General features: G+C 38.4%; 1 protein-coding gene across 1 annotated transcript in view; it reads left to right on the top strand.

Annotated features, from left to right (window-relative positions):
* Positions 1 to 5,011: 5,011 nt before the first annotated feature.
* Rock1 (Rho associated coiled-coil containing protein kinase 1) overlaps positions 5,012 to 21,618 on the top strand; it is a 115,126-nt gene continuing 98,519 nt past the window's right edge. Inside the window, 1 exon segment of the mRNA XM_052741510.1 lies at positions 5,012 to 5,106. Within this exon segment, the coding sequence (XP_052597470.1) occupies positions 5,014 to 5,106 (93 nt within the window). The 5' untranslated portion in view covers positions 5,012 to 5,013.

Below are 21,618 nucleotides of genomic sequence, written 5' to 3'. Positions count from 1 at the left end.
TTATTATATCAGGAAATGTTAAAAAAAGTATATACTGTTTCCAGTTTCTCATCTCCATACTTACTTGTAAAAATCCTTTTTTCCTGGGACACTGTTTTGTTTTATATTTCTGAGAAACTACCCTAAAACAGTAGATCAAAATAAGAATCATTTTATTATTTTATGATTCTTGTGTATTAGCAGTGCTTGAGGGATCAGCCAGTCTCTTAATCCCTGACTCATCAAAAGCTGGGGCTGGCAGGTATCTAAGTATTTGAGAGGCTAATGAAGGAAGGTTTCAAGTTCAAGCACAGTTGGAGCTATATAGAAGACCATGGGTTCTGGAGCAGGCCAGGTCTGTGGTATTTGCTCTCAAAGTCTGATGGACTTCCACTTCCTCCCACGTGATCTCTTCTGGTGCTTGATGAACTTGGGTTTCCTTGTGCCATGGTGATTTCAGTTAGTACAACTTCCTAGAGCACAAATCTGTTAGTTGCCAGACACCCTCAAAACTTAGGCCTGGTGTAGTACCTATGTTGCATTCTACTGGTAAAAGTCTCAGCCTAACTTCAGTGTGGGTGGGAACTCCAGAGTGGATTGGGAGGCATAGTTCACTGGAATCCATCTTTGGAGGCTACCTCTCACAACATTTCTCCCTAATGTTTATGAAAGAAATTGTATAAACATTCAACCAAGTGCATTTTCCACCAAATAACCAAATAAGAGAAATGTGCAATTTGTTTCATTATATTGAAGTCTATACCTCAATCTAATTTCCCCATGCTCTCTCCCAACAATGCTTCATTCCAATTCTTCTGGCACTGTAGTTTCTTCACTGTAGGTTCTAGCATGAGTCTCATCTAAATTAAATGTTTCCAGATGTCTGAGTCTCCAAGTCCAGAAAAATTAACAAAAATATGACCAACTTAGTCTATATGTTTGTGTAGAGTTACCAACTCTATAATCTTTAATTGCTAAGTAAGAACATTAAAAAAAAAGATTCTAGGAGCTGGAGTTACAGCTCAGTGGCAAGACACATGCTTAGCATATGTGAAGTCCCAGCCTCAGTACTGAGCAGCAACAACAACAAACCAATACAAACCAAACTCAAATAAACAAGCAAACCCACAGACCATCTATTATTATTCTTCATCCTTAAAGAAAAGTTGTGTTTAATTTTTTAAAACACAGTAAAGATTAAAGGATACTCTTTTTAACTAGTTCTGTTTTGTTTATGAAAATAATACATTTTTAAAAAGATTTTTCTTTGTTGGACAACATTTATGAACTTGCAAAGTATATAATACTTTATGAATTTGCCTGTTCTCCTTGCTCCCAGGTCATGTTAGCCTTTTATCACTTCAGTTTCAGTTGTATGTGCACTGCAAATGTGATCATTACATCTTTATTTTTCTTACTTTGCTACAAATCATGGAAACTTCAAGGGATGCCACTGGTTCTTGGGCCCAGTGTTTAGGAATGGTTAGCCAATCCAATGTTATTAAACACTGTCAAGATCTTCTTTACTCTGAACCTACAGAATCAGTTTACAACTTCCACTATTATCATATTGATACTTCTCTTACAAGGAATCATTTAAATCATTTCTGATGCAAACAAAACAATGCATTGTTGGTTCTCCATTTGGACTGAACAGCAGTTGCAAGTCTTCCCAATATTATGATTGTTGGGAAATTATCTCTGCTCCATTTTGACTTTATGACTAATGAACAAGGAAGCTGTTATGATCTTGAGCACCTGTTTCTCCATTGGTGGTACAGGTTTACTCATAACAGAGTTTGTTTAAAATTATTATATACATATTTATTTCTATGTGTATGTGTGAATGTCCATATCTGTATGCCATGAGTATGGGTACCTTCAGAGGCTAGAAATGTCAGCTCTCCTGAAGCTGGAGTTACAGGTGGTTGTGAGCTGTCTGAAATGGGTTCTAGGAACAAACTCACAACTTCTAGAAGAGCAGCAAGGGCTCTTAACTTCAGTCCTTTGTTTAAGTTTTAATGAGATAATATATAAAGTTTATAGAGTAGTGTCTAGCCCTTGGTAAGCTATTTGTATGCACCTTAATATATTCTTGTTTCAATAATAGAACATCATCCTCTATTACTTTTGCTTCTTAAAGAAAAGTTATTATACTCTATAACATTTATACAATGAAGAATATTTATACACGGCGGTATTAGTATTTTGCAATTGCATTTGGGGATCCCAACATCTTTCAGAATGATTTAAACTATCATTCTTTTGAAAAAATTAGTTATAATTTATACAATAGAATTTTATTTTTTAAGATTTTTATAAAATTTTTTAATGTGTCTGTGTTAGTGTATACTATACATATATGGTGCCATCAGGGATAGAAGAGGGAGCTGAGAGCCTGACATGGGTGCTGGGAATCCAACTCTGGTACTCTGCCAGAGAAGCAAGCACTCTTTAATATTATGCCATTGCTCCAGCCCTCCTGTCCTCAGTAGAATTTTAAAGGTGGAGACATTAATGTCATGGTTCTACCCTATCACACGTAGGTACTTTTTAATGTAAAAATAAATTTAGCTGGGTGCCATGGCATGCTCCTATAGTTTTGGCTATTTAGTAGAGCTGACCTGTCAAAAACAAACATCTAATGTTAAAATGTAAGTAGTGGTATGTTACAATCATCAGAATAGCCTTGTAGGTAAATACACATACACTTCACATATACTTCCAGTAGGAGCATTGTCAACAACTTACCTTGTCTTAGTTACCTACATTTTTTCATGTGTTTCCAAATGGAAAACAACATAATGTTCATTTCTCTGAAAAAAAAAATCCTAAGAATACCTAAAAATGGTAATAACGGACAAGCAGGGTTTAGGAAATTTATTTCAGGGAAACTGCCAGATTATTTTAAGCCCTATGCTTAAAAATAAATCTAATTCACATGACTGACTTAAAATACCGGGGCCAAGAAAAGTCACTGCAAAAGCATTTAATAAAATACCTGAAGTTTGTCCCTAGTTTTCATCTTGGTTATGATTTTCTGTGAAGGCTTACTTCCTATCTTGATTTACACAGTGGACTTTATAGCTAAACATTTCTTGTAGCTAATAAAATGAAAAAAAAAGCATATTCAAACAATGTAATGTTCTCCTAACCTCTGGTTCCCATCCTGATGTACTGTTTAGACGCCATGCATTGCTTTTTATATAGGGACATTTGGTTCCTCTGTAGCATTTCCCAGTGTGGGGTAAAACACACTCACATGTTCAATCTCCAACAATCTTTCATTTGACCTATGATCAAACTCAAGGATTGATTAGAAACAAATACAGGATGGACTTCTGCTGAAGGCAGTGAAAATAATCAGAAACCTTTCACAGTCAATGAAGGAATTGAACTAAGAGGAGACGCCCATTATTTTCATATCACAGATTGGTTGTGATAAAACCACAATTCTAAATTTTACTAAAGGCCTCGAAGCTGAAACAGTAGCATTATGCAAGCAAGCCAGAACTAAAAGTTGATGCGGGAAAGTGAATAGGAATAGCTTAAAAACATTGATTTTTTTTCTATGAATTTTTCCTCTTTAATTAAACTGCACTTAACTTCTATTGACTCTATCTTCCAGAGTCAACGTTTTAAGGCTCCCTTGACACACTCGGCTTGGGAACGCTGAGTGCGTGGTGATTTTTCCCATTGCATCTTAAACAGATTCAACGTGGTTGGGGGCTCAAGGACTGCTGACCAGAGTGCTCCGGAAAATCCAAGCTCCACTGGTGCTGAAATAATTCTCTGGTACTTCCGGACGAAAAGCATTCTCCTACCCAGCCAAAATTATCTATCTCATTGATAACATGCGTCTTTTTTTTTCTTGTCAGAATTCTCCCGACCTGAGGCTAAGTAAGGCCCAAAGGAAGCGAAGCTGGGGTGCCTGCCAGCACTGCGACCAGAGTCAGGGAAAGGGCCACTTCCCCGGGGACCTCCACGGCGGCCCCGCCCTCGCCCGCTCGGGCCCGCCCCCGGCCCCGCCCTACCTCGGCCGTCGCGACCCGGCCAGCCCCGCCCTGACGGGCGCCGGTGTGCGCGCGCGCGAGACCTGGCCTGTTCCCCTTCCGAACGCCCGCGCCGCGCATGCGCGCTGCGCACCGGCGGTCTCCGTTTGTTTGAACAGGAAGGCGGACATATTAGTCCCTCTCAGCTCTCCTCGCCCCACCCCCCAGGCATTCGCCTTCGCGACTCGCCCTTTTCCCAGCCCGACCGCAGCCCCTCCCAGAAGCTCCCGCATCAGCAACCGCCCGGACCCTCCGGTCGTCTTCCTCACTGGCCCGCTCTCCAGCCCTCCTTCGGGCCACCGACCTCGCCCTGCCCCGCCGGACACGGCGGTAGCAACCCCAGCAGCGACCGGATAAAATGGGAGAGTGAGCCTGTTCTGTGGGGACCAGTTCTTGGCCGAGGCGGGTCAGTGCGTCGGGCCGGGCCGAGAGGAAGCAGGGATGCGGGGCTGACCGCCTCGAGCGCCTCAGAGCGGAGCGGGGCCGGCCCGGGGCCCAGGCGGCGGCGGCGGCGGCGGCGGCGGCAGCTGGCGCAGCTCCTCACCCGCCCTTCGCTTTCGCCTTTCCTCTTCGCCCTCCCTGGCTGCCCCGAGGGAGTCTCCACCCTGCTGCGCTCCCTCTTCCCGCCGCTGCCCTTCTCTGGACTGGGCCCCGCCATGGCGAAGGCTGCCGGGGCCCGCTAGGCTGAGGCGCCTCGCCGGAGCGACCCGGCTGCTGGCGACGGCGCTGTCGGCTGTCGCGAGGGGCTGCCGGGTGGGATGCGACTTTGGGTGTCCGAGCGGCTGCGGGTCGCTGTCACCCCCAGCCTGGGGTCTGGAGAGCAGAAGTCCCCTCAGTGAGGGGAGGGAGGGGGAACCGGGCGCACCTGGTGACCCCGAGGTTCCGGCTCCTCTGCCCCGCGGCTGCGAACCCACCGCGGAGGAAGTTGGTTGAACTTGCTTTCCGCTGCGGGGACGAAGGTATTGTCACAAGTAGCAGCATCATGTCGACTGGGGACAGTTTTGAGACTCGGTTTGAAAAAATCGATAACCTGCTGCGGGATCCCAAATCAGAAGTGAATTCAGATTGTTTGCTGGTGAGTTCCGCTGTTTTCTCTGGGTTACCTCGGGTTCCTCTTGTTTGCAGTCTGGTTAACTAAGAGTCTCAGGTGTGCATAGTCATCTTGGGAAGATGCCAGATTTCTCTTTTGCAAGAATTTTGGAGCAGCAGTAAACCTCATAGTTCAAACCCCTTTTTAACAGTTTCACTGGTTCTCTGCTAGCTACTCTGAACTTGTGGTTTTGATTCCGCTCGACAGTCCAACCAACATACTTAGAAACTGCTATTGCAGGTCGTATTAGAACGTTAACACGTCAAAGTTTATAATGTGTAGTTTGTTGAATGACAATCTTAGCATTAACCTTCTCAATTAGTTTGACAGTAGTATTGAAAAATCTATTTTTTTTAAACAGAATTAGTTCCTAGGGGTTTGCAGTTTAGACTTGGAAATGATAATGGAGAATTGATATCGAGGAAGTGATTTTTTTTAAGATAAAATTTTAGGTGTCTTGAGGCTAAAGAAACTTTGCTGAACGTTAAATGCAAACACCTAAGATAACTAATCTTAGGCCAGCACAAGTTTGATGGCTTTTAAAACATCGTTAGTAAATATATTTCACATATATTATTAATAACTCTTTTTGATGGCAGTGAACTTACTATTACCACTTTAAAAACATTCAAAAACCTCGTAGGTCACGAAAAGCCAAACTCCTACCTTAAAAATTGTCCAGTCGTTCATAGCAAATACAGTGTGTAAATGATTGGCATTTGAGTACTGCCAATACAGTTACCAACTGAATTTTTCCGTTTACTGCTAAAAATTATATATTAATACTCTTTCAGTTCAAACAAAACTACTTCGTGTCTAAAACCATGTTTCCGCGTCTATATGGACATGGGGGCTTCAGAGAATTATCTTTGTATACTCATAGTTTAGATGTTTAAGAATAATAGAATAACGCCATTCAGAAGATAACATTTTAAAATCTCACACATTGAATCAGGAAATTTTGTAGATTAGAAGTAGTGTGCATTTCAATTATTCTAAACATCTCTGTACAGTGTGTGTAAGGTTTCTCATCAAAGCTTTCAGAATTGCCCTAAGCATACTTGACTATAAAATGAGAGTGTGTGGGTAATGTGTTTAAAGTGTCTCATCCACATTATAGATGCTCTTTCATACTGAGAAACAAGGTTGATGCATAAGAAATTTGAAGTATTTTTATTGAATGATAGAATTGAAAGAAATTAGAATACATATCTAATGTATTTCATGTTTGATATGTCTTTCAATATTTACTAAAGTTGTGTCCTAGATTTTATTGTTGTTATTGTTTGTGGTCCTGCCATTTGAACCCAGCACATGCCAGGCAAGCACTCCACCATTGAGCTATTCATTCTATTTTGCTTTTTTCTCTCCCTCTTATGAAGTAGATTATAAGGAGGGTTTAGGTGCATGTTTTTATTTTTATTGCTTGTTTTCTGTTTTGTTACAGCATCATTTGATAGGCACCTGATAGAGTTGTGGAGAATACAAGGAGATAAATATATTGATTCTACTTAGGAAAACATTTTTATATACATATACAGAAACAAAGTAAAACAGTTTACAGATTGAGAAAACTGATTAATTCCAAATGACTATTTAGTATCTTTTAGTCATCTGTCTGTATCATGAAAACTGAAGGGAAAAAATTGCTGTGAGTTGAGGCCCAAATGTGCTTTATGATGAATAGGCTACCTAGTTGAGGCTAACAGAGGGTGGATGCATCCATGACTGGCTGTGACATGTTTAGAGAAACAAGATAAAGTTGAAAGGATAGATGGGGTTAGATTTGGAGGATTTGAGTGCACTTAGGGCTGTCATAGAATGAATGAAGACTAATCCAGTAGTTGTATGCAAGGTAGATTGTATGGGAGAAGACCCGGGATAAAGTGAGAGTGGAGAATTTTAAGATTACCATAATAGTTCACTCACAGTTGGAATCCTGAGCTAGGATATGAAAATGAGGAAGAATTGATGGAACTTGAGGAAGAATTGATGGAACTTGATTGACAGAGTTTTAAGAGGAGAAGGGAAAACCAGAGAGGCATTAGTCAAATGACAATGCTGAGCCTGGGTTACAGTGAGAATGGTGAAAATAATCAGGTTTTGCAATTGCTTGAGAAAAATAAACCTACAGATGTATTTTAAATGTGCTGTATTTGACAGGGTAGTGGGATGATAGTGAAGAAATGGCCAATTGGAGATGTGGAATTAAACTTAGAATAAAGGATAGTGATTTGGGAATCATTTACATAGAATAAAGTTGAAACTGATCTAATGTAAAGGAATAACCTAGAGAGCGAGCTAAGGGTGAAAGACAAAAGTTGAATAAAGAGGAAGAGTCAAAGAAGCAAGCACTCTAGGTCCTCCGTGTTAATATTTTATTTTTATCATGGGGCATTCATTCATTCACTCATTCTACTAGTCACAGTGACTTATGTCACTACATTTTTCAGTGAACCTGCTCTTGCTTTGTATGGAATTTGGACTTATTGTAGGTTGGAGGTATAACACTCCTTTCACCTTGGTTGCCTCTCTGTTTTTGTATATATGAGTGCCGTGTGTATATAGGTACTATTAGAGGCCAGAAGAAGGGTGTCTGATCCCTTGGAGCTGGAGTTATGGGTGGCTGTGAGTCACCCATTTGAGTACTGTGATCTGAGCCGGTATCCTCTGCAAGAGCAGCAAGAACTTTAGGTGCTCTCCAGCCTCTGTCTAGATCATTTTAATCCTTGCTGACTGATTTATTTAGCTGATACTCTGTTCATATTATTTGCTACATACTGAGCTTGTCATTCTAGTCTTTTAAATCTCATTAAATAGGTTGTGAGATTGTTTGCTTCTGGATCCACTCTTCAGTAATGAAAGCTCTCAAACCTTTTGGTTTTACAACAGTTTGCTAGCAAATGTCTTTAAACCTAACTTTACCCAGAAAACACTTGTTTGAGACAGTAATAATGTTATCAGTTATAATACCTGGAAGAAATACTGGTAAGTGGCTGTCTAACCATTTCTTCAAGAGCATGACTTTCTTTTCAGTTTTCTTCTAACTGGTGAAGTGTAAGATGGGTGGATAAAGGGGAAGGGGAATGTTGCATTATTTACAATGTTCTAGCACTGTTGAGTCCCTTAGCACATACTTGTTACTATTTTTTCTCATTTTAGTCGATTTTTTTTTTGTCAGAATATGAAAGGCAAATGTAAAATGAAGATTTTGATGCTGGTTTTCATTTTTCTTTTGTAAAATTCTCTTCTGTATTTTCTTTTTTTTTTTTTTTTTTTGGTTTTTCGAGACAGGGTTTCTCTGTGTAGCTTTGCGCCTTTCCTGGAACTCGCTTTGGAGACCAGGCTGGCCTCGAACTCACAGAGATCCGCCTGGCTCTGCCTCCCGAGTGCTGGGATTAAAGGCGTGCGCCACCACCGCCCGGCTCTTCTGTATTTTTAACTAGTGCTTTCCCCATCTTTTCATTGCAGATTTATTTTTTTCTCTTTGCCTTTTTCTTTGCCTTGAATGTAATGGTAACTCATTCCAAACTAAAGCATCGATTCCTTGTCACTCTTTATGTTATCTGTAAATCTTTTTATTTTATTAATTGTGTGTGTGTGTGTATCTGTGTGTCTGTATTTGCCATGTGGATGTCAGAAAACAACTTTGTGGAGTTAGTTCTTTTAGTCTACCTTTATGTGAGTGTTGGGGAAGTAATTCAGGTTGCCAGGCTTGTGCTTTGAGCTTTATTGATTGAGCCATCTAGTTTGCCCTAAATTCTTTTATTTATTCCAAATCTTAAATACTCAGCTGTCTTTTAGGCATCTTTACTCGACCATCATATTATCACCTTGATTTCTTATATTCTAAAATAAATTATTTGTGTTGTTAGTATCATTACTATCTCTGCTACTAAACTGGACATTTTGTTGTTAAGTTTTTGGCAATACTAGTCCATGCATTTGAGTTATTTCAAAAGACTTGGAATAGAATTTGAGGGTCTAGATTGCTGCATAATCTCCCTCCCCTTACTAGTTGGATTAATCACATTTGAGAATATGCTACTGTTGGTGGAATGAAAAGACTTGAGAGAATTCTTCGTACCTCATACTGGCTCATAGCTGTGTGCCTACCGATGTTCAAAGCTATATGCCTACTGTTGTCTGTAGATAGCTGTGTGCCTATTAGCACTCATGATTTCAAGTTTATGGGTTTTACTATTATTAGTAGGACATATGATTGATTTGGAGCAAACTTTTTTCCTTAGCCCTTTGTTTTGTTTTAAAGAGATGGGGCTCTATCTTAGTCATTGTTCTGTTGCTGTGAAGAGATACCATGACCAAGGCAACTTTTATAGAAGAAATCATTTAATTGGGGCCTTGCTTATAGTTTCAGAGGCTTAGTCCATTATCATCGTGATGGGGAGCATGGAAGCAGGCAGGCATGGTGCTGGAGATGTAGCTGAGAGCTACATCCTGATCTGCAAGCGGAGCTAGAGATACACATACACTAGGCCTAGCGTGGGCTTTGAAAAATCAAAGCCCACCCCTAGTGACATACATTCTCCAGCAAGGCCACATTTCTTAACCCTTCTCAAATAATGCCACTCCCTGATGACTAAGCATTCAAATATGAGCCTATGGGGGGAACATTCTTATTCAAACTACCACAGGTTCTAACTATGATGTAAAAGGTAGCCCCAAGAACACTTAGCCTCAAGCAATGAAATTCTTATTTCAGCCTTGCAAGCATGCATAATTTAGACTAGACTGTTCTGATTGTTTGTTTATTGCAAGGACATTTAAACAACAAAAGTAGTTTCCAATTTCATTTAAACATTTAGTAAATGTTTCTGTAGATCTAAATGTGAATTCAAATCTAGGCCTTGTCATGGAGGATTATTGTTTGTTTTTTTGTTTTTTCCAGGACAGGGTTTCTCTGTATATCCCTGACTGTCCTGGAGGGTTTTAGGCGAGTTATTTTAACCCCTGAAAGCTCATTTTAACTTCAAGAAAGTTGTTGTAAGAATTAAGTAATACAAATTATCATAATGTATAGTGGCTAGTAACCTGATAATTGGTTAACTGTTATTGTCATATTGTAGTATTACTAGTACATTGTCTTTAAGTGCAGAGTAATTTACCTGACACTTAAGGCTATAAATCCAGATATGCATTGTTGAAACATCCAAACCAAATATAACTGAAAATGTGGACATTAGGTGGATTCAACTAGGGGAGGGGTTTTGGAGACTGTTCACTCAGTCATGTTTTATTTTGTAGATATGGGCATTAATTCTGGGACCTTGCACATTCATGACAAATGCTTTACCTCCAAGTTACATCTCCAGCCCCTTAGTTGGGATTTATAATATACTTGTGGTGGTTTGAATAGGAATGTCCCCCTTAGGCTCATACGTTTGAATGCTTGGTTATTAGGGAGTGGTGCTATTTGACAGGGATTAGGAGGCATGGCCTTGTTGGAGGAAGTGTGCACTAGGGGTAGGCTTTGAGGTTTCACAAAGCTCATTTCAAACCCATAGACTCTCTCTTCCTGGTGCCCTTGGATCCAGATATAGAACTCTCAGCTACCATTCCTGCCTACCTGCTGCCATGCTCCTCACTGTGAGGGTAATGGACTAACCCTGTGGAACTGTAAGGAAGCTGCAGTTAAATGTTTTCTTTTATAGGAGTTGTAATGGTCATGGTCTCTTCACAGCAACAGAATACTAACTGCCTTAATTAGGGTTTTATTGCTGTGCAGAGACTCCATGACCACAGCAACTCTTATAATGGAAAACATTTAATTGGGACTGGCTTACAGTTCAGAGGTTCAGTCCATTATCATCATGATGGGAAGCATGGTGGCATGCAGGCAAACATGTTGTTGGAAAGCTAGCTGAGAGTTCTACATCTTGATCTGTAGGCAGCAGGAAGTGGACTGTCCCACTGGGCATGGCTTGAGTATATATATGAGACCTCAAAGCCACCTCCACAGTGACACACTTCTTCCAACAAGGCCACACCTGCTTGAACAAAGCCACACCTCCTATAGTGCCACTTCCTGTGGCCAAGCATTCAAACACATGAGTCTTTAGGGGCCATACCTATTCAAACCACGACACACTAAGAGAATACCTAATTTTCCTAAGGTTTTGGGTTAGTATGAAAGGCAGTTGGGAGCTAATTTGTTAAGATTTAGTTGTTATCTTGTTCTCTTTATATGTGTGTCTTCTGTACTTTCAGTATGTCTTTTGTAAATAGGCCCTCTTGCACTACAAGCACACTGGGTATATAGAAAAGTGGCTCACAGTGACAGGCGAGACATGAATGGGGTCATTCATTAAATCTGAATCAGATAGTTTTAACTCAGAAGAAGGAACTACATACAAATTTAAATTATATTAGGCTTTATAATCTTAAAGTTTAGTTTGTCATTCTTATAAATTTTGGTATATGGACAGTGAAAACTACAGATTCTATTGAGAAAATTACAAAAAAGCTTACATATCAGCAAATATTCAATAGAGCTCTGTTACTGAAGATCCATTAGCAATACTTTTCTAGTCTCATAACTTACACAAAAAGAACCATCCAATTAGTTGAAGTCCACAACATAGCTGTTTAGAGCACATATTTTTTTTTTGTTGGGGGGGGGGGTTTCGAGACAGGGTTTCTCTGTAGCTTTGGAGCCTGTCCTGGACTAGCTCTGTAGACGAGGCTGGCCTCGAACTCACAGAGATCCACCTGCCTCTGCCTCCCGAGTGCTGGGATTACAGGCGTGCACCACCACTCCCTGGCGAGCACATATTTTATGTGTATAAAATGTATGTATAAGAAGATGGATAGATATCAGTGAATTAGCTCATCATTTAAAGGCACTGTCTGCTTAGCCTGATGTCCTGAGTTATATCCCTGGAACCAACATGGTAGAAGGAAAGAATTGACTTCTGCTAGTTGTCTTCTGACCTCCACATGTGGTATGTGTTCCTCCCCACACACTGTCTTAGTCACTATTCTATTGCAGTGAAGAGACACTATGATCATGGCAACTCTTAAGAGAAAGCATTTAATTAGGGGCTTGCTTACAGTTTCAGAGGCTTAGTCCATTATCATGGCAGGAAGCATGGTGGCAGGCATGGTTCTGGAGATGTTGTTTGAGAGCTGCATCCTGAGAGAGTGAGACTGGGTCTGGCATGGGCTATTGAAACCTCAAAACCCACTCCAAGTGACACACTTCTTCCAACTTGCCCACACCTCTTAATCCTTCTCAAATAGTGCCATTCACTGAAAACTAACCATTCAAATATATGAACCTTTGGGGGTCATCCCTATTCAAATGACCACATATACACTTACAAAATAAGTAGTTATGCATATTTTTAAAAGATGAACATCTAGGTAGTACTGTAATTCATCCTAGTAAATGGTATTTTTTTAAATATGCTATTGGCATGATTTTAAAGCATTCCCATAGTCTTGTTTTGTTATTTATTATCTCTTTGTAACCAAATAAAGTTTTTTCTTGTCAATTTCATTTTTTGTAGAATGACCAAGAGTTGGATCAAAAAGTTACTGATGTCCTTTGTATCTGTACAATCTATGAGTCATTATAATTTTTAAATTATCCTTTTAAATTATCCTGAAGAAATGTCTTAGCAGTTTCAAGAGCATCTGTTGCTCTTGCAGAGGACCCAGTTCCTAGCATTCAGATTGTGGTTCATAGTCATCTGTAACTCCAGTTCTAAGAGATTTGACACTTTCTTCTGACCTCCGAGGACACCAGTCACATATGTAGTACATATACATACATGCAGGTAAAACAGTCATACACATAAAATAAATCTTTAAAAAATTGAAAATTTATCATTTAGATTTATTTTTATTTTATATATGTGTTTTGCTTGCATGTATAACTGTGCACTGTGTGCATACCTGGTGCTCATGGAGACCAGAGGATGTTGGATTCCCTGGAACCAGAGTTATAGACAGTTGTGAGCTACCATATGGGTACTAAGAATAGAACCTAGGTCCTCTGAAGAGCAACCAGTGCTCTTAACTGCTGAACCATCTCCCTAGTCCCCTATTTTTATGCTTTAAAATATTACTCTAGCAATCCTTTTTATAAATAAAGACAAATGCACATGTACTACCATTCTTTCATTTATGTGCATAAAATACATTGGCTTTTCTTTACTGCTTGTGCTATAAATTCAGTATTGGTTACCTATAACTTAACCTCAAACCTGTTAACAGTGGAAGACTTAAACAAGAATGGGTGCTGCTGGAATAATGCTACTTCCTTTGGTGTGACAGATGACTACCAACAACCCCCCCCTCCACCTCAGATGATTTATTCTGCATGTTAGAGCATGAGGAATGGTTTAGTCCCATAATGCAGAGTGTCATTAAAAGTCGATTGCTAGAAGTGAGATTGCAGGAGTCTTTTTTTCTAGGAATGATGCTATTCCAATAATAATAAATGAGAGTATTTATTGTTCTTACCAATAATATATTTAGCACTTTCCTACTTTAATAAGTGAGAAGTAGTATCTTAGTGTAATTTTAATTTCTTTTTCTCTTACAAGTTAAGTTAAATATATAATAAATATATATTTTATACATATATATATAATTTACTCATATATGTATATGTTTTGCCTGCATACATGCATATGTACCACTTGGATGTCTGGTGTCCTCAGAGGTTAGAAGGGGTTGGATTCTCTGAAACTGGAGTTAGAGATAGTTGTGAATGACCATGTGGATGCTGAGAACTGAACTAGAGTCCTCAGCAAATCCTCTTAACTGCTGAGCCATCTCTCCAGGCCCATCTTTTCATATTTTTATGGTCCATATTTTTATGAACTATGAAATTTTTACTTATTTTTATCTCTTTACAACTTTCTGCATTTTAAGGGCTCTTAATATATTAGGAATCTTAGTCCCTTTTCTGTAGTAAAAGACAAATAATATTTGTAGTTTATTATGAGCCTGATTTTACTTGATAATTTAAAAAAATAACAATTTTGAATCACCTGTCTTTTGTTTCAAAATTTTGAGTCGTAACCTCCCCAATCTGAGTTATACAGGGATTCATTCATATTTTCTTTTAGTACTTCTGTTTTGATTTTTACAGTTAGATCTCTGATCCATTTTGAATCATTTTGAAATATATAAAATTTCTTCTTTACCCAAATAGCTGTCTTCTTATCTCCACAAACCTTTTATAAAATGCCCATCATGGTTCACGATAACACTTTCTTCATAGATTGCATTTTCACATGTACTTGGGATTATTTCTAAACTGCAATAATATAGAACTGAATTGTGCTGATTATCAAGGCTGTGTTTTTTTGTATTATATAATGGTGACTTTAAAATTTTTATTTTTTAATAAGAGCCTTGTGTAAACCAGTTTGGCCTTGAACTTGCTGTGTAGCTGTGGGTGATATTGAACTTATGATCCTCCAGCTTATGCCTCCCAAGAGTTGTGATTACCAGCCTGGGCTATCACTTCTGGCTGTTAGGGCTGTTCTAACCCTTGGTTCTTGAACAATTTTACTATAAGCATTATAACATCTTGTTACCTCATTTCTGAGGTGGAGTGATGATACCTACTTTACATTGTTGTCTTGAGAATTAAATGACTTAAGCAGAACTGTCTTGCCAAAAACTTCCTGGCCTAGGGAAATTCATACTCTTTATTTCCAAGAATGTTAAGTATCATAGAATCAAAAATTGACTGAGAATCCAAGCCTTGAATTCTAGTTTTTCCTTCGAATTGTAAATTGAAAAACTGCAATATCTTTTTATCTTTGAACCTTGGAATTTTTTAAGAGTATAATAAAAAGTTCACTAATTCTAACCATTCCCAGTTAACTTCATTAGATGTAAGTTTATTTAAATTGCCAGCTGTTAAGATTTAAATGTGAAATGCATCCCCCATGTGTTTAAGCCCTTGGTCCCCATCTGGTGACATGGTTTTTTAAATTTTTAAAGTTGTATAACATTTGGACATGGGGCCTAGTTAGCAAATCTAGGGCAATAGAATAGGCTCAGCTCTGTTTCCTGCCAGGTCTCTGTTTCCTGATTGCTGATGGTTAACCAGATAGAGCCATTGCTACTGCTGTCCTGAGAAGTGTATCCTAAAGATTTGCCTGTAGGCAAGTCTGTGGGGCATTTTCTTGGTTAATGAATGATGGGGAGGGCACAGCCCATTGTGGGCAGTGCCACTTCTGGACAGATGATCTTGGGTTTGTTAAAAAAAGCAGGATGAGCAAGCCATGAGAAGCAAGCCACTGACCATGAGGAACTGAGTCAAAATAAAGCTTTCCTTCAGAAAGTTGCTTCTTTCAGTTATTTTATCACAGCAGTGAGAAGAGTAACTATGACTACTACTTCACCACCCTGAACACACACCCATGTCATCCTCTTAGGAGCTAAGGAGGGTCAGGCCTGGTTAGTGCCTAGACTGGAGAAAAGTAACTACACCAGCCTTGTCAAAACATTGTTTCAGATACAGGAGCCTTATTTTTCACCACTTCTGTGACAGGAGAAAAAGTAAAATATTTTCCCAATTTTTATCAGTCACCTGCTTTAGTTGCTTTCTATTCCTCTGATAAACACCATGACTAAAAGCAGCTTGAGGAGGGAAGGGTTTATTTGGCTTACGCATCCTGGTCACAGTCATCACTGAGGGAAGCCAAGGCAGAATCTCAAGTAGGGCAAGAACCTAGAGGCAGGAACTGAAGCAGAGACTTAAAAAGAAGCACTGCTTACTGGTTTGCTTCTCAGGCTTCCTCATCCTGCTTTTTTAATACAACTCAGCACTATCTGTCCAGGAGTGGCACCACCCACTATGGCTGTGCCTTCCCCCATCAGTCATTAATCAAGAAAATGACCCACAGACTTGCCTACAGCTAAATCTTATGGATACATTTCTCAGTTGAGATTCCATTTTCCCAGATAACTCTAGTTTGTGTCAGTTGACAAAAATACTAACCAGCATACTCCCTACTTCTAATAGGCTCATAGTTGTACAGTGAGTAAGAGCATGAGTTCTGGAGTAGTAACCAACAAGGTTAGCCACTTATTAGCCTAGTGACCTCAGACAAATTTCTTATGAGTTTTAAGATTCAAGCATATCATCTTCAAGTAAGACTAAGTATAGTTTTTCTTAGGACTGCTAGGAATGTTAGAAAGGGTAATGCCTAGTAGTTCCTGATAAAGAGTCAATATTAGCTATCATTGTCATCATTCATGTTGTTTATCTTCATTATTTTATCCTTGTGGAAAAGAACTTGGATTGATCAAGTGAATTATTATCTACCTCCCTATTTCACAGTTCAGTTTTTTATTTAGTTGTATGATCTTGGGTAGATTATCTAACTTATTTGAGCCTGACACTCACACTCTCTCTCTCTATATATATATAGATATATATATCTATATATATCTATATATATATCTATATATAGATATATATATACTTGAGGATCACGGTAATATTTCATAGGTTTTAATTATGCAGATGAAATGAACAGGTATCAATAGTTACTTTTCTCTGGTCTTTATAGACAGAGACCAGGCTAGTTTGAAACTCATGGAGCTCTTTGTCTGCCTGCCTCTGCCTCCTGAGTGCTGGGACTAAGGGGTTGTGCTGTCACACTGGCTGGGTACTTAATTTTAAATGTTCCTTTACTATGATCTTTGCTTTCTGTCACTGTTTCCTCCATCCAAGTCCAAATTTTAGCTCAACCTTCTTGGACTAACAGTTTAGTCTAGCTGTTTGCCAGTTGTAATCAATAATGTGTTTTTTTCTTAATCTCAGCCCTACCTCTTTGCTTTGTCTTCATTTCCACCATTCCCCAGAAACACTGCTCTTCAGGCTTTCTGTAGTATTTCATCTTGTTTTTACCATACTGGTAACATATTTCCAAAGCCTATCATTTTTTTTGCCTTGAGTTCTTTCATCAGTTTTCTCACCTTTATATTCCCAACATCCATCATAACTGTGTTGAACTTTTGGTTTAAGCTCTCACTATAGCATACCTCTTATGTGGTTCTGAACTCATCTATAGAGCTGCCTATGTGTCTGTTTTGTGTGCTAGATTTACCTTTAATGAGAATTTCTTGAGGTCTTAGTTGAATTCTGAATATTAATTCTGTTAATATTTGTGCACTGTAAATAATTATCCTGTATACTCCTCACTCTTTGGTTTCCCTTTTTCTTTTTCCTCTGAATTTGTTGGTGATGAAACTCAACTTAAATTTTTGCATGCAAAATGAATTTATAGATTCAAAGAAAACTAATCTGCTTTAACGTGAAGATTCAGTAGCTCTTTCTGTCTCTCCTCTCACTCTTTCTTTATATTGGCATCATTCTTTCTCCTCAGAGAAGGTTTAGTCACATTTGAAAATACTGCTGCCCAGAGACCAGAGCATTACATCTAAGCAGCTTTAGCTTTGATCACTAACTTCAAATCATTGACTGTCAAGTCTAGATCTCAGAAAGAAAAAAATCGATTGTTTATACTTAAGTTGGGCGCCCACTTAATTAATCATTTATGATGAGGATCACATGAGAATTATGGGACTGGCCAAACAGTTTCTAGGAAAATGACAGCGGTGGGACAAGGTAGATGATACCATGGATGTTCATCAGATATTCTTAGAATGTTGGCTAAGTAACCTAAACTCACCTAAACTGCAGTTTTCCCAGTCTATAAAATGGAGTTAAGAATGTGCTTCATAGGTTGTGATCAGACTGATATGAGATAAGCTTTGGACGTTTTTCATAGCTGTGTTTGAAAACTCACAACAACAGTGGTAAGTAGTTGGCTTTTGGCCTCTTTTACCAACATATCAAATTTACCTGGCCTGACTGCAAAGTATGGGAGTTTATCTTGCTCTTCCAGGTTACTGAAGGGCCTTCTGACAATACACTACTCAGATGCATCTCCCATACCATCTACAGCCTTAAATAGAAGAAGCTATTTAACCTCATGTATCTCTCAAGAGTTTTAGATTAGTGAAAACAATGAGCTTGTTTTATAATGGCATCATTCATCTCATTCACTTCTCTCTCTTCATCTTTCCAGTACTTACACAGTAACTACTGAAATGTAGTGAACTAAAGGCTAAGGGCCTATCATAAAGACTTTTTACCTACCGTTGGGAATCTTTTGATTGGAAAGGTTTGAAAATTCATCCCACATTTGTATAAACAATAAAGAACATACTGCTCTTGAATAAGTCATAGGTAGATTTCAGTTTCAGTGAATGCCTTTGATTCAGAGCTTAGATGATGTGACTGGCTACTAGTTTTTTTAGATCTGCTTCCTTGGTTTTGTCTTCTTTCATGGGTAGACAACTTCTTGGGATTGCAAGATTATTGATTGTCATTAGCTTCCAAATTGCTTGTACAGTGAACACTAAAATTTTTCTCTTTTAACCTTCAATTGGAGTTTCTAACTGATCAGGCCAACTCAGATTATGTGCCAGTATGTGAAACAGTGGTCAGAATACCAGCTAATGAGTTTAGGCCTGCTCATTTTCAATACTGAAAGGTGAACCAGCTCACCATGCATTTTAGAGGTGGCTGAAGGAAGAGTGGAAATTGGAGTTCATGTAACCAAGAAAAAGAATTATCACACTAGACATTCCCACATATCTTCCAAAGGCCATCATTAAGGGAACTGAAATAATGATTATCCATTCTTTTTTTATATTTTTGGACATTACTTTTTAAAAACTTCATTGTTAAAATTTCTGACATTAGTTCCAAGGACTGAATTGAAGACTACTAACTGGGATCTTCAGTGCTGCTTTGTGTCATTCATTGTTTTTGGATGGCATGGTGAAAGATTTCCAAATGCTTGTTCATTGATCACTCAGAACCAATACATTTAACAAGTTGAGAACTAGTGTCGACAGAGGTAGTGTAGTGGAATTTGTATTCTTAGTAGGTTTTAGGTGATTGTATGTATAGGTTGCTAGATATTATGCCTCCTGCATCTCTTGGGAAACTGCTAGTAGGAAATGAGAGTATATCAGAGTAGGACTAAATAGGAAAAGTCTTGTCTCCCATTTAAGATACTCTTTTTAAAAGAGAAAAGCAGTTAATCACTATGCTATGTTGGAGAGGATTAGCATTTTCTGTTGGCAGAAATGACTGGTTTGTTTCATTTTGCTTGGTAGATACATTTTTTGTTTTGTTTTGTTTGAGAATCAGATTTGATACAGAATCCAGGAAAAGTAGACAGATCTGATTTTTAAGTTTTATTTATTATTATTATTATTATTATTATTATTATTATTATTATTGTGTGTGTGTGTGTGCATGTGCATGTGATTATGTATTTGGGTGTGTGTTGGGTGGGAATCAGGACAGTTTGGTAGGAGTCAGTTTTCTCCTACCATGTAGCTGGAAGTTTTTCAGTGTTCCACCTGGTCTGCAGACTCTCAGACCCAAATAAACACAGAGGCTTATATTATTATCAAACTCTATGGTCTAATGGCTCAGGCTTCTCGCTAGCTAGCTCTTACATCTTAAATTAACCCATTTCTGTACATCTATGCTTTGTCACATGGCTTGTGACTTACCAGTACTTTACATCTTGCTTCTCCTGGCGGCGGCTAGCAGCATCTCCTCTGTCTCTCCTTTCTCTTTCTGTCTGTTTGGAGTTTCCATCTTCCTCTAAGCTGCCTTGCCATAGGGCAAACGGCTTTATTTATCAACCAATCAGAGCAACATATATTCACAGCGTACAGAAAGACATTCTCCCATCACTTTCCCTTTTCTGTCTAAACAAAAGGAAGGTTTTAACTTTAACCTAGTAAAATTACATATAACAAAACAGTTATCAAGCAAGAATTTCAGTTACAATATCTAATCTATTTGTATTTTGTAAAATTAAAGAAAATATTCTATCCTATATTTGTGAGTCTAAGGTTTCATATCTAATTTATCTTTTACCATAACCAAGGGAAATTATAACTACTTAGTCTTCAACTACATCAAAGACCTCAGAAGGATATAATATTACCTAAGTAAACAGGAAATGCATTGTAAGCAACTTCCAAAAATCTAGAATGACAGAGACAGCTGGCTACCTGGACAGTTACCCGAAGTTCCTTTGTAAGGTTGGGGCATCCATTTTAAGCCTATAGGCCTAGAGTCTCTCAGTCACTTCTCTCTGTGTCCTGTAGAATGTCTGGCATTTTCTTCTGCAAAGCAGGAACCTGAAGGACTATCTTGCCTTGCAAAGGTCAGTGGTCACCTTCCTGTGGGTCCTGCATGTCCAGTTTATACAACATACTGTCAATCAATTAATGCAAGGGCACTTTTTTGCCTAGTGGCTAACTTTTACCACAAAGAAAGCAAGCTCTATAATGAGTTTATTCAGTGTCCATCATTCTCCTTGAAGTAATTGGTGCTGCCAGGAGCAGACGTGTCTCACTGTCCAGAAAGTCTGAGTTTTTAAAACATTTTAAATGCCATATTCTGTACTTCTTTAAAGTGTTTAAAGATGACCTACCTAATTGAAATATATTCATGTATACCTAGAAAATTTAACTAATATTAGTTTATCATAGATAACTAATTATTAATCTGTATTTCTTAATTATACATTACAATTTCAAATGAACTGCATAAACAAAAGTAGAAATCTACATACAATATAACAAAATTAACTTTAAATTTGTAATAAACTAAAATTTATAGCAATGTAAAACATTTCAAATAAGTTGTTGCTCTTTAAAAGTAGATTCAATAATCTAGCCTTTCATCATATCATATCTATGATATCCCCTTTCCTTCTTTAGAAGTAGATTGCATTTATAATCAACCAATAAATGTATATAAACAATATTTTGGGAATTTGGGCATAGTTTCTCATACTACTTCCTGCTGAATGAGGGTGCTGGCAATCTTATGGGGATCCTGAGACAATTAAGAATTATGCTTAAGTCCTGACTGGAGTAGTCTGTGAGGCTGTATTGTCTGAGCCAGTTGCCTTAAAGCTGTTCTGGATGTTGAAACATCTGGAGACCTCTCAGGGGGTCTTCCTTAATCAAACTGTATTAGCCTGGAAGCAATCCATAGGTTCTCATCTTCTGTGGAAACAAAAGCAGAACCTCTTTTCCAAAGTAACACATCCTTAGACATAAACTTTGAAGTCCAGATACCTTTTAAAAAAAAAATGTGTGATTTCCATCTTTATGTGGCTTTTTTTATATTACTTTTACTTTCTCTTCAAAGACTTTATTTTTTAAAATTATTTCTATATATAAAACTGTCTATCCTCCTTTTCCTCTTTCTTTCAAGCCTACATACATTTTACACACGTTGTAAACAGTTTAGAGTTTTATTTCATCTGTCTTATTGTGAATCTATAATCTTTCTCTGACCAGGAGAGATTTTAAATTGTTAAACTGCGTGGCTAGTATACTCCACCCACCTCAGCTTTTCAACATGGCAGTGGTACATTTGCCGCCAACTCTAGGAAG

The sequence above is a fragment of the Peromyscus californicus genome, unplaced genomic scaffold (genome assembly GCF_007827085.1).
Source record: "Peromyscus californicus insignis strain IS unplaced genomic scaffold, ASM782708v3 Scaffold_17__1_contigs__length_78620276, whole genome shotgun sequence".
Taxonomy (NCBI): Eukaryota; Metazoa; Chordata; class Mammalia; order Rodentia; family Cricetidae; genus Peromyscus; species Peromyscus californicus.
This window is presented reverse-complemented; position numbering and strand designations above follow the sequence as displayed.